This window comes from Apis mellifera, linkage group LG4 (genome assembly GCF_003254395.2).
Source record: "Apis mellifera strain DH4 linkage group LG4, Amel_HAv3.1, whole genome shotgun sequence".
NCBI classification, from domain to species: domain Eukaryota; kingdom Metazoa; phylum Arthropoda; class Insecta; order Hymenoptera; family Apidae; genus Apis; species Apis mellifera.
The window spans coordinates 4,603,440-4,617,637 of record NC_037641.1 but is presented as its reverse complement, the minus strand read 5'-3'; the positions used below and the strand labels follow the sequence as shown (position 1 = coordinate 4,617,637).

The window sequence follows — 14,198 nt, the reverse complement described above, 5'->3', positions numbered from 1 at the left end:
TTTTCTTTCCCGATAAAATAAATTAAAATAGATTTTCTATTTCACGATATCCATTACTCCTGTCCATGCTTTTCCAATATATTATAATATCGAGAGAAGGAATTTCAATCGAGTTCAATAACTTTTGAATTAAATACAATTTCGTTGCAATCTTTGATATTATATTTCTTTCAATAATATCAATTTATTGTTAGATGTTAATATTATATTTCAACTTGCCTTTTTATTTTATTTTCCAAATTAAAAAAAATCCCATTTTTTCGACGGTCCAAGGTTCATTTAAGATTTCCAAATTTAATTCAAATTTCTTTTAGCGGACTTTCGAAAAAATTTGTAATTGCATTTCATTTATTTTCCTCTAATTACTCCGTCGTTCATTCTTCCGACGACGGGAAAAATTTATACACCATAAGATAACGAGGGATTCGATTACATACCTTGGGATTCAAATCGCTACCTTGCTGCATCAGGGTTCCAATGGTGAACCAAAAGCTGTTGGCCAACGAGAATTGATTCTCGACCATTTCGGAGCCTGCGTGACAGGGATGAGGGTTATTCCATTCGTAGGGGCTGATCCTCGCGACCACGAACATCATCACCGAGACGAGGACGTACGCGGCCAGCACGTATAGCCAGATTTGAATGGCGAGCGGGTTCATGAAAGAGAACAATCGTGCTGGGTGGCTGGTAGGTACCTGTAATTACATAATTTAATGCAATTTGATTGATCAATTTTTGAAAGAGAAAAAAATACATAAGAAAAAAAAGAAGTTGTGATTTAAAATTGAAATTAAAATATTCACGTAAGTTATCATTGGTCTTGAAAGTCTTGGAATATTTATGAATTGCAGCAGATGATATAGGAAGTTTTGAAGGATAGATGGAAGAATGATCTGATGAGATAATAATTGTTAAGTAACATTCTTAACAGTTCCAGATATTCTAGTCGAATTTCGAATATCCGGAGAAACTTTAACAAGTTGTTGATTTTATTTAATAAAACGTGGAAATCTCATCACTTTAATTAAAAGTTTATTTTTCCAATAATTTAATTTGCACCAAACTTCCTTATTAATTTGAAATTAATATCACGAATGCCGATTAATAGATTTCACACATGAAAAGTATTTTTTTAAAACTAGCAAATTTTCTAATCGTTTAAATTATTGGATTTTGTATTAATAGTTTTTTGCTATTTTACATGTAGTAATTTTCACTTCTTCGATGGCACGATACAGTTTCAAAAATTTTTCACCCACGGAAACGAAGATAGATTGCCAAGGGAATATACATTATATTGACATTTGTACGTGACAGTGCCAGTATCGATTCTCATTTGAATCCCATTGCTTTGCTTATAACATTCCTGTAAATTCTGCCTAACGCGCGAGTTCATTATCGATCGAATGTGCAAACGTATCCGGTTTGCGTGATATGTGTTGTCGTTATATGTTTAATCTCGAGCATTAGCTATTATTTTGGAAAAGATGAAATTTGGTCAAATATCTGGTGACAGGATTTCAATATCCTGAAATACAGATTTCGCAGATTTTTGAATCAAAGGCTTGGTGTATTAAAAATTATTAAAACTATTTTTTTCAATAGATTTATTTAGATAGATTTATTTCATATAAATTTATTTACAAGGAATGAACAATTGTTCTTCAAGTTTAACAATAATAATAACGAGCACTCGTCCTTAGACTGGTTTACATTCCCTGAAAAGCAAGAGAAGAAAGAAAAAAAAAAAAGAAAGAAAAGAAGATGGACGTCGCGAAGAATAAATCTTACCACTATTTCTTTTTCGTTTATTCCATGTTCGGAATTTTCCCTCCTTCTATAAATCATTCGAGTTATCACAGATTTCTTGGTTTTCCGTTGTTGGTTTCTGTTTCCTGTTTCTCCCTTTCTTGATTTTTTTTCGATTCAACTACATTCTATTGAATACAAGACGAAAAGTATCGATTCACTATTATTTTTATTACGTATTCAATGTTATTGATCATTCAAAATTCAAAAACAAGAATTTCACTGTAGTTGAAATATGAATTTTATTTGCATATTTGTCGCTCTTTGTGAAATTCCTGTATCATATGATTTCTTTCCTGTATCGAGTGAAATTTATCGAGGATCCATATTCATTCACATTTCCTCTTATCTTTTATATTTGTTGACACAAAAGCTGGGATAGTTTGATCAATTTCCAAAGCGAGTGGTCAAAGAGGATTATTAAATCGATCGAGAATTACTAATATCGTCATTTATTTTGTAAAGGTTCATTATTAAACTGATCGAGAATTACTAATATCATCATTTATCTTGTAAAAGCTCGTGAATAATCTATGAGCCTTTCTCTACAAGTAGTTAATGATGGAGTATTGAATAACCATATTGAAATAAATAAATGCTAATAAATTTATTATGTAATATTTTCCATATAAATAATATTGATTAAAAATAATCGAGATTTATTTGTTGAAAAATTTTAAATAAAAAGATTGATCAATAGAAAGTGGAATAATTAATACGTACTCATGGCCATCTTTTCAAGTACCATGATTACAAGATCCACATCAATGATTCATATTCATATATTGGACGATCATAAAAGGATAGGAATAATAAAATAAATTATACAAAAGATCGAATACAGTCAAAAAAGGATAATGTTGAGAAAGAGATACGCAAGGATTAAACCACATTTTAAACTCTTGCGTCATTGGAGTAATAAAATGGTTGCAATAAAATGTTATTAAGTTAATGGTGAGTGTCGAGACCAATAAAAAGATTCCACTCGACCGTATCGTCCCAGTTTTATCTTTTTTTTTTTTTTTTGCTCGTTGAACAGCTTCGAAATGAATCACGAGAAATTGTGTAATGAATGCAGCAACGATACATTATATCGCAATGAACGCTTTGACGATGGAATCACAATCTACGATCGAATACCGATATCGAATATTTAAAGGATAGTTTGCGACTAGTCAAATCGAGGCTGATTACAATTAAACGATTGCATTATTAATAAGATGAAGGAGCGACTTTTGAATGATGCGATTATATGTTGTTGTTTTTTTAATTGGAAAAATAAATTTATATATATACATGATCGTGCGACAAAACGTTGTTCGCATCGAGATTTAAATTGCATTTACATTAAATCAATTAAGTCGGTGGATTGCAATACGATAAAAATTGTAATTTATATTTGATATGAAGAAAATATATGATTCGAGATTGAAAATTGATTGAAAATTAATTATTTCAATAAATAAACGCATCTAAAAATGTATCCATTCTTATTTTCTATCTTTTGCTCCATTATATTAAAAATATAATTTATTGTATATGTAATAAGTGATACTGCAGTATTATTTTTTATTAGACCATTTAACAATAAGGTTCCATCATTACCATATATTTTTGTATCATATTTTAAACAATAAAATTACACAAATAAAAAAATTCAAGAACCCTTTATTAATGTATTATAAATATGAAACAGATAACAAGTTTAGCAAGTATTCTCGTTGAAATTAATTACAATGGATAATAAAGAATATTTCCAGAAATGATAAATAAAGTTTTTCAGAATTTCTACAGATTAATTCCATTTCCTAGAATTATTCGTAAGCTCATGTTCGGTCTCGATTGAATTTAGACGATTAATTACACGATTGAAGAAATTCTCGGAAAATAAGAATCAGTGTTCCGTATCAACTCGTTTTCCACGATACGATATGAAAGAATAGCTCTCTCTCTCTCCTCTTTCCCTGTATTCATTACCGAGCTTTATAATTCTATAGAAGTAAGTCGACAGAGAAAATTTGCTGGCAATTAACAAGTTTGTGATATGAATTAACAAGAATAACAGTAACAACATGAGACATAAGCCTTAACGATTTCATTCGAACAACGCGTGTCATGTTATTTACGAAAAGGTCCAATCCCTTTGTCTGCTGCGAAAAAAAGTAACAGGGAAAGAAAAACCACTTTGCTTTAAAAACGTGAAAACACAAGCGCAAAATTTAAACAAGCTCCGACTGAAATATTAATTACAGCGTGGTGAATATGGAACGAGATTAATTGCAGTTTGTCATCGTTCAGAAAATATATCTTGGATAAGTCGAATGATTTTATTACTAACTCATTAAGTTTCGAGTTTGAATTAATGATAATTATACATGCCATTTATTTTCACTTGTGATTTTTGACGATGAAATGGACAGGAAAAGGAATTGATAGCAATTTTATCTCGATGATAAATAGATAAAATAAATTAAATTAGAATACGTTTAATTTTTATTAAAAAAGAATAAGATTAAATTATAGTTATTTGAGATTTTTCATTTGACAATGAAATAGGAAAAGAGAGAAAAAATAATAGAAAAGAATAAAAGAAATGGAGACTTCTTATTTCTTTCCAAGCTTTAAATAAAATGAGATAAATTAGAAATTAATTCTCTAATTTAATTTCTTTTTCATTTTCTTTTTATTTTTAATTTCCTTCGCGCATATTATAATGATGTATTAACAAAAAGATTAAAAAATAAATTATAATAAACTTAACAAATAAAAATAATTTTTATTATAAATTGGATCCAACAAACTTATAATAATAAAAACATTATAATATAAAAAAAATAAAAATAAGAAAACACAGAGAATCTTTAAAGAATGATTTGTTGAAAAACATTGATTATCTTCATATTGTTATATTAACTGGATTTATTATTTCGTGCTCGATGATTGTACGTTGTTTAGTCTCTCGCGATTTTGACGATATAATAGAGACGATATAAAAAGGCAAAAGTAACGGAAGAGGAAAATTGTCGAGAATCAGAAGTGGAACTGGCACGATTCTCCTGTAAATTCATCCGAATTGAGAAATGGTCGATTGATTTTTCCATCGATAGCCAGCAAATAAAAGGTGAAAACGTGGAGCGCAAAACGAGGTTAAAATTGAACGAGTCACGATCGTCTAGAAAATTTTATTTAGAGACTACGACGATCGTTTGCTCTCTCCCTATCTTCATTATTATTCTCGTTATAATTTCTGCACAAGTGTCATTTTGATATCGTTTCTGTAACAAATTTATCACTTGTTAATGTTTTTAGCATGCTTCTATTGATTTTACAATATTCAATCCTCTAAACTTAAAAAAATTATTAAAAAATATCTGACAATATTGTAACATTAAAAAATAAGTATATACATAAATTTGCAATTATATACCTTCATTACAAATTTGTATATTATAAAATTTAGTCAAAGAACTACTAAAAATATTGATTTTGTATTAAAAGAATATAATATGATAGGAAGATATATAAATTTTTCAAGAAATTTTAAATTTTAAAGATTTAGTTAACATTTCGATTTTATATTAAAAGAATAAAAATGGAAAAAAGGTGCCATTTCTAAGAAATTTTAAATCCAAAAGGTTTTGGCTAAATTGATTTTTAATTAGGAAAATACGAGTAGCAAGGAGGTGGCACGCTTAATTTTTCGACAAAATCAGTTTCTTTAAAGTTTTGGTTTAAAATTTTCACTTTTGATTAGGAGAATATGAGTAGTAAAGAGGTAGCACGTTTAATTCTTCGACAGAGTCAGTTTCTTAAAAGTTCTGGCTTAAAATTTCCACTTTTGATTAGGAGAATATGAGTAGTAAAGAGGTAGCACGTTTAATTTTTCGACAGAGGCACATTCTTAAAAGTTTTGGTTTAATTTTCCACTTTTGATTAGGAGAATATGAGTAGTAAAGAGGTGGCACGTTTAATTTTTCGACAGAGGCACACTCTTAAAAGTTTTGGCTTAAAATTACCACTTTTGATTAGGAGAATATGAGTAGTAAAGAGGTGGCACGTTTAATTTTTCGACAGAGGCACATTCTTAAAAGTTTTGGCTTAAAATTAGCACTTTTGATTAGGAGAATATGAGTTGTAAAGAGGTGGTACGTTTAATTCTTCGACAGAGGCAATTTCTTAAAAGTTTTGGCTTAAAATTTCCACTTTTGATTAGGAGAATATGAGTAGTAAAGAGGTGGCACGTTTAATTTTTCGACAGAGGCAATTTCTTAAAAGTTTTGGCTTAAAGATACCACTTTTGATTAGGAGAATATGAGTAGTAAAGAGGTGGCACGTTTAATTTTTCGACAAAGGCACACTCTTAAAAGATTTGGCTTAAAATTTCCACTTTTGATTAGGAGAATATGAGTAACAAAGAGGTGGCACGTTTAATTTTTCGACAGAGTCAGTTTCTTAAAAGTTTTGGCTTAAAATTACCACTTTTGATTAGGAGAATATGAGTAGTAAAGAGGTGGCACGTTTAATTTTTCGACACAGGCAATTTCTTAAATTTTTTGGCTAAAATTTCCACTTTTGATTAGGAGAATATGAGTTGTAAAGAGGTGGCACGTTTAATTTTTCGGCACAGGCAATTTCTTAAATATTTTGGTTTAAATTTTCCACTTTTGATTAGGAGAATATGAGTACCAAGGAGGTGGCACGTTTAATTTTTCGACAGAGTCAGTTTCTTAAAAGTTTTGGCTTAAAATTTCCACATTTGATTAGGAGAATATGACTAGTAAAGAGGTGGCACGTTTAATTTTTTGACAGATTCAGTTTCTTAAAAGTTTTGGCTTAAAATTTCCACTTTTCATTAGGAGAATATGAGTAGTAAAGAGGTGGCACGTTTAATTTTTCGACAGAGTCAGTTTCTTAAAAGTTTTGGCTTAAAATTTCCACTTTTGATTAGGAGAATATGAGTAGTAAAGAGGTGGCACGTTTAATTTCTCGACAGAGTCAATTTCTTAAAAGTTTTGGCTTAAAATTTCCACTTTTGATTAGGAGAATATGAGTACCAAGGAGGTGGCAAGCATAATTTTTCGACAGAGTCAGTTTCTTCTGGCTTAAAATTTTCACTTTTGATTAGGAGAATATGAATATCAAGGATGTGGCAGATTACAATTTTTCACGCATCACTAAAAAATAATTATCGTTTATTTCTCGTTTGATGGAATTGCAATAATTGTTTGATTAACAATTATTTATTTATGTTAATGTATATTGTTATAATATAAGAAATTCGTTTAGATTTCACTGAATTTATATATTTTATTTAATTATATGAATTGTAATATGTATTTACAAACCAACGTAGTATTAGTAAATGAAGAAAGTGATGGAAAATATATTTTATTGAAACTAAATATATTTCGTTTGTTCCAATGACGACATTCTTGTTTTATGTTGCCAGTAAAATTAAAAGGCGTAATAAGATTGGCTTTAATCTGGATGAAATCCATTGGTCAAGAGCACATTTATATTTGCATATATTTTGTTCGGAATATTTAATCGAATGGAATAAGACAGAAACAAAACTCTTTTACTATTTATGAATTGGAATAGATAACAAAATATAATAATAGCAGGTTGTTAAAATATAAATTTTAAAAAGTTCATAAATTCTTTAAAATATTTATATATAAGTATTTTATAAATTTTTGTCATTTAATCTGTCATTTGAATATATTTTCAATAGAAATATTTTTTTTTTATATATACGCTTTTTACTTGACTAAATAGCATATTAATATTAAATTTTATTAATTATTACGAATGATTTAATTAATAGTTTTCAAGTAATTTTCTATGAAAGCATAATATGTGACAAAGAAAATAATTATTTTTAAAAAATTTAATTTATAAACTTCTTTCCAGGATTTCTGACTAAATAGCGACATAAATCAGACATTAAGATTTAAAAAAATAACGATAAAGTATGAAAAAGATTAAAAAAGAATAAATAAAAGATAATAAAAGATTCATACAGATTACATTTCAATATACCAGCACAGATGAAGTAACCACTTCATGAGAAAACAAATTTCATAAGACAAAACGAATAATATCATTGTATGCAAAAGATAAATATGCTGCTATAAAGAAGAAGATAAAAGAAAAAAAAGGGCAATATCTGTAAAAAATTAACAGTTAACTAAAATACCTAAAATAACTAAATATAAAAATACTAAAACTTATATAAAAAACATTAAAACAAATATATTTATGTATATGTTACAGTTCAATTACTCATTCTCCTAATCAAAAGTGGAAATTTTAAGCAAAAAGTTTTAAGAAATTGCCTCTGTCGAAAAATTAAACGTGCCACCTCTTTACTACTCATATTCTCCTAATCAAAAGTGGAAATTTTAGCCAAAACTTTTAAAAGTGTGCCTCTGTCGAAAAATTAAATGTGCCATCTCTTTACTACTCATATTCTCCTAATCAAAAGTGGAAATTTTAGCCAAAACTTTTAAGAGTGTACCTCTGTCGAAAAATTAAACGTGCCACCTCTTTACTACTCATATTCTCCTAATCAAAAGTGGTAACTTTAAGCCAAAACTTTTAAGAAATTGCCTTGTCGAAAAATTAAACGTGCCACCTCTTTACTACTCATATTCTCCTAATCAAAAGTGGAAATTTTAGCCAAAACTTTTAAGAGTGTACCTCTGTCGAAAAATTAAACGTGCCACCTCTTTACTACTCATATTCTCCTAATCAAAAGTGGTAACTTTAACCCAAAACTTTTAAGAAATTGCCTCTGTCGAAAAATTAAACGTGCCACCTCTTTACTATTCATATTCTCCTAATCAAAAGTGAAAATTTTAGCCAAAACTTTTAAGAGTGTCCCTCTGTCGAAAAATTAAACGTGCCACCTCTTTACTACTCATATTCTCCTAATCAAAAGTGGAAATTTTAGCCAAAACTTTTAAGAGTGTGCCTCTGTCGAAAAATCAAACGTGCCACCTCTTTACTACTCATATTCTCCTAATCAAAAGTGAAATTTTAGCCAAAACTTTTAAGAGTGTGCCTCTGTCGAAAAATTAAACGTGCCACCTCTTTACTACTCATATTCTCCTAATCAAAAGTGGAAATTTTAGCCAAAACTTTTAAGAGTGTCCTCTGTCGAAAAATTAAACGTGCCACCTCTTTACTACTCATATTCTCCTAATCAAAAGTGGTAACTTTAAGCCAAAACTTTTAAGAAATTGCCTCTGTCGAAAAATTAAACGTGCCACCTCTTTACTACTCATATTCTCCTAATCAAAAGTGGAAATTTTAGCCAAAACTTTTAAGAGTGTCCTCTGTCGAAAAATTAAACGTGCCACCTCTTTACTACTCATATTCTCCTAATCAAAAGTGGTAACTTTAAGCCAAAACTTTTAAGAGTGTGCCTCTGTCGAAAAATTAAACGTGCCACCTCTTTACTACTCATATTCTCCTAATCAAAAGTGGTAACTTTAAGCCAAAACTTTTAAGAAATTGCCTCTGTCGAAAAATTAAACGTGCCACCTCTTTACTACTCATATTCTCCTAATCAAAAGTGGAAATTTTAGCCAAAACTTTTAAGAGTGTCCCTCTGTCGAAAAATTAAACGTGCCACCTCTTTACTACTCATATTCTCCTAATCAAAAGTGGTAACTTTAGCCAAAACTTTTAAGAATTGCCTCTGTCGAAAAATTAAACGTGCCACCTCTTTACTACTCATATTCTCCTAATCAAAAGTGGAAATTTTAGCCAAAACTTTTAAGAGTGTGCCTCTGTCGAAAAATTAAACGTGCCACCTCTTTACTACTCATATTCTCCTAATCAAAAGTGGAAATTTTAGCCAAAACTTTTAAGAGTGTGCCTCTGTCGAAAAATTAAACGTGCCACCTCTTTACTACTCATATTCTCCTAATCAAAAGTGGAAATTTTAAGCCAAAACTTTTAACCAAAAATTTCTGCATATATGATTTTCTATTAGGGGAATAGTATTATTCTTTTATACTTACCTTTTATACTTACCTTTTATACTTACCTCTATGTATTGATTTGTTGGTAATATCTGTAATGTTTCTTTTTTTTTTGCATTTTACTTAATTCTAATTATTTATGATAAATAAAATACTTACTTTCGATTTATACTTACCTTTGATAAACTTTTGTCTTTGAAAAGTAATATTTTGGGAGAATGTGTTTGTTCTCTTTACCTAAAATTAAGAATATAAGTAATTTTTGACAATATGTAAAAGAGTAAACGATTAAAGAAAATAAATATATTAAATATGAGAAAAATTTCGCATCATTTATGCTTTTCGAAGATTATATTCTCGTAATTCAAAATCGTAGTTTCAATTAGAAATAATAGTTATCAAAATTTTTATTTTTTATTAAAGGAATATAGTTTGATATTAAATAGCATGCGAAATTTTTCTAATATTTTGATTTTCAAATATACATTTTTATACAATTTTATGTACTTACGTGTGAATTATTTGCTATTTATTATTTTTGCATACTTACATTTTATGATTGTTAATTTTGTGAGCCTTGAATTTATGGTCTTCTCATCAATTTTCTTAATTTTAATTTTAAAGATATTTTCTTTTTACAAACTTATCTTTTATAATGTAAGCCGTCATATTTTTATAATATTGTACTGATAATTTCTTTTAATTTTAAAAGATTTAGAAATACAGCCATATTGTTGAGTTTTCTAGTTATATGATTGACTTATCTATTCATTCCATGCGGTATAGTTAATCTATACTGCTTATAAATGTACGTTAGTTATTCCATAATTAATTATTGTGGATTGATTTATATTTAATATTTGTAGATGTTTATATAAAATTAAATTTTATTCAACATTTATATATATATATTATAATATTATAATTATAATTATAATTTTATATTATAATTTTTTTTTACTAAACTGATAATGTACGTAATACGAAAATAACAATAGATTTATTGTTTTGAAATTCTTGTTAAACGAAAAAATATTATACATGTCTGTTCTAGATCTTGTAACACGATCATAACTTTCGAATTGTTATATTGCAACCGATAGAGCAATAAAATGTTCCCGTAAATTTACCTGTTATTTGTTCCCATTTCTAAAGTACGAGTGTTCCTATTTTTTATAGTACGTTTTTTACTATGACACAGCAGAATTTCATGACGACTATTTAACAGAATTGGGCACTTTCTTTTTTGTGTTATATATATATATATATATAAATTTTATGTTATATATATATATATATATATATATATATATATATATATATATATATATAAATTATATTTTGTTAATATTTAATGAATTGTATGTATATATATTGTTATATTAGTATATATAGTTATAATTGATTTCTCTTTAATATACTTTATTCTACGACACTTGATTATCACGATTCAAACTTTTGCATTCGTCAATCAATAATCGCACAACTTCAGCTCGCTTATAAATTCTCCATTAAAATAGTAATTCTTTTTATAATAATTTTTCTCTTTTTAAATTGTTAAACTTTACTATATATCATTATATAAATTATTCATTTTACATTAAAATCATATTAAACGTATAATATATCATCAGCGAGTAATAAGTATGAATAAAAAGAATAATAATTTCAATCAACCAAATCGAGAAAATAAAATATCGTGTAATAATATCATTTTGAACGAAGAATAGAAAAGAATCTTACCTTGAAAAGTATCGAGATGCCAAGATTCATGAACGGTTTTGTGAAGTCGATCACGCTTTCACGGGCGTAATTAATGGTCATCGAGCCAACAGCCAAATCTGCTTTCTGCGAATAGAGACGAAATTGATTACTCACTGGAAATAAAGGAAATTTATTTGTAAAAAGGAAAGTTATGTGATGTGAATATTACGATTGGAACATTGATCCATGCGTTTCGAGAGAAGAGTGTTACAATTTAAAATATTTAAAAAATAAAAGATCGTGAAAGACATAGATCAAAATATCCAACTCGTATTCGATGAATGTGTGATGGAATCTATGATTCGAGATTCTGTGATTGCGTATGGTCGTATGCATTCTCCTACCTTTCTCCACGATCATTGATATTCCTATATCTAATCTAATCCTATGTCTAATTCTTGTGTTGGAAGCAGTGATGGTGCCAGTGTAATTGTAAAGTAACGTGCAATTGGTGCAGGATTCAAGGAAGCAAGGGATAATCTAATCGGATGTAAAAAACGTAATTCTACAGCTACGTTAAAATCACCTCTATATGGGATAATCGATATTCAATCTCTACGAAAAAAGAAAAAAAAATCTTATACTACTGCTTTTTTATCTATTTCAGAAGGTTAACGTCCATCGATGTCCTTGGAAACATTCAAAGAATCTTCAACATTGTCGATCCATGATGATTCTTGAATTTATCGAGAAATCTTTTCAACTCTAAAGCTATATTAAAAATCATTTTTATGGTGTACATATTACTTATTATATTCTCTATAAACAGGATATTTCTCTTAAGGAAAGAATCTTATGCAACAACTTGTGCAAGAATTTCTTTTTCTTCTTTATTTTTCCCCCTTAAAATATTTTCATTGTATCAATTCTACTTTTAATTTATAATTATAATTATTATTTCTCTTTATTTCTCATTCTCGTAATTTCCTCGAAAAATTTTCAAAAGGATCTCGAACATCGTCCATCGAATGATTTCATCGAGAAATCTTCTCAATTGGCGTCCCATGTTTCACGAAAACGAAGAATCGCACGAACGAGGATTCGCCAGAAGGGCGAAAGATTCGAGAAACGTTTTTGGAAAGGAGGCAAAACGTTGTATGCATACACACGAAGTTGGTATACGTTATCTGACTGCTTTTTCAGCGTCTGGAAAAGCACTCACTGTGGCGCGGGGCGCGCCACGGTAGCTAGGCAGATTTATTTCTGGCTACGACTACTTGGAAACGGTGTATGCAGTCACGACCGATAAGGGTGAAAGAAACAGTTCAACTTCCACGACTATACATTCGTGGATTTGTCCATTTTTTTGCATTTGATCGACGATCGGTCGTTTCAAGGATTATTTTATTTCGATGATCTAAATATGTCATGATCCAATCCAAGTGATGGATTTGAATCAATGGCTTGGAATGTTATAATGGTATTCTGATGGTGTCATTCGCTTAAACCCATCGCTAGAATCGATATCAATACACGTTTTAACTTATGTATCTATATTTGCCTCGAGATAAGTTTCACGACTAAAGTGAAGGGATCATTTGGAATTATTTTTTTCGATTATATAAAGTATGTGTATATTGCCAGATTTGTGATTGATGCGTATCACTAAAAAAATTGTGATATACTTAATTTTATATTGAAATTTCAAATTCAAAATTTAATTTCTTAATTTTTATTCGAATATTCATTGTTAATCTTTATCGTTATATATACTTTGCTGCTCATCCACTAACTTTAAAATTCAAATTATGAAGTTACTTGAACTCAAGAATTAATCTCAGACAATTTGAATAATATTTATCACGCGAAGTTTGAAATATTCTTTCAAACTTTATGCGAAGTTTGGATCTTTTCAATCTTTTTTAACTTTTGAAAACCATATGAATTTGTATGCTGTGAATATAAATTCGTATGCGATTCGATACATGTATATTAATAATATATTCAAAATGAAATGAGAAGATAGCAAGAAACGATTATTTAAATCAATTTTATCATTTTCATAGTTCTTTTAGAAAACCAGACTTTTCTGATCTCAAGAGAATGATTGCCAATGATCGAGTTAGAGCTTTTTAATTTCCAATCGATGATTTGTCAGCGTTCTGTCTTATTTAATCATTTTAATTCCGATCGATCGATCGATCTTCGAACTGATCTCGATCGACTTAAACGATGGCAAATAAGTCTCTTGTAATATCCAAGGAATTTCAAATGGAACGTTCAATCATTCACCCATTCATCGAGCAATTCTGCAACGAATGCATTTATACACGTATAATTTATTCTTCTAGGAAAAAAAGCATCATTGATAAAAAAAAAAGAAGAAGATAGATGTGTGCGTAAATTATACACACACGCACGCATACACATCTATCTAGTATTATAGAGGAAAAGAGAATGGCAGAAGTTGAATCGGTTATTCGTTATCAAATTCACAGAGTAGCGCTTTTATGGAAAAATCGTGGTGATTAAGTTGCAGTTTCCCACCAACCCGACGTGAGAATTATTAATGATCATCTGACAAAATTAATAACACGGCGTGGTATGATATAGAGCGAATCGCTTTGTACCAGCTGTCGTGTCCCAGCTGAGAGGAGAGGAGAGGAAAAAAAGTAGCGGTTGCCGCAGGGAATT

The 14,198-nt window shown here is 29.0% G+C and overlaps 1 protein-coding gene across 8 annotated transcripts in view; it reads right to left on the bottom strand.

Annotated features, from left to right (window-relative positions):
• LOC412993 (glutamate receptor ionotropic, kainate 2) overlaps positions 1-14,198 on the bottom strand; it is a 118,532-nt gene that overhangs the window by 7,627 nt on the left and 96,707 nt on the right. For all 8 annotated transcript variants that reach the window (XR_003304578.1, XM_026440355.1, XM_006558658.3 and 5 more), the window contains 2 exons: positions 11,544-11,648; positions 438-695 (listed from right to left, as the gene is read on the bottom strand). Coding sequence is in view for 7 of the 8 variants with exons in the window: in XM_026440355.1 (XP_026296140.1) it covers positions 438-695; positions 11,544-11,648 (363 nt within the window). In the remaining variant the exon portion in view is untranslated. The remainder of the gene's footprint in view (positions 1-437; positions 696-11,543; positions 11,649-14,198) is intronic.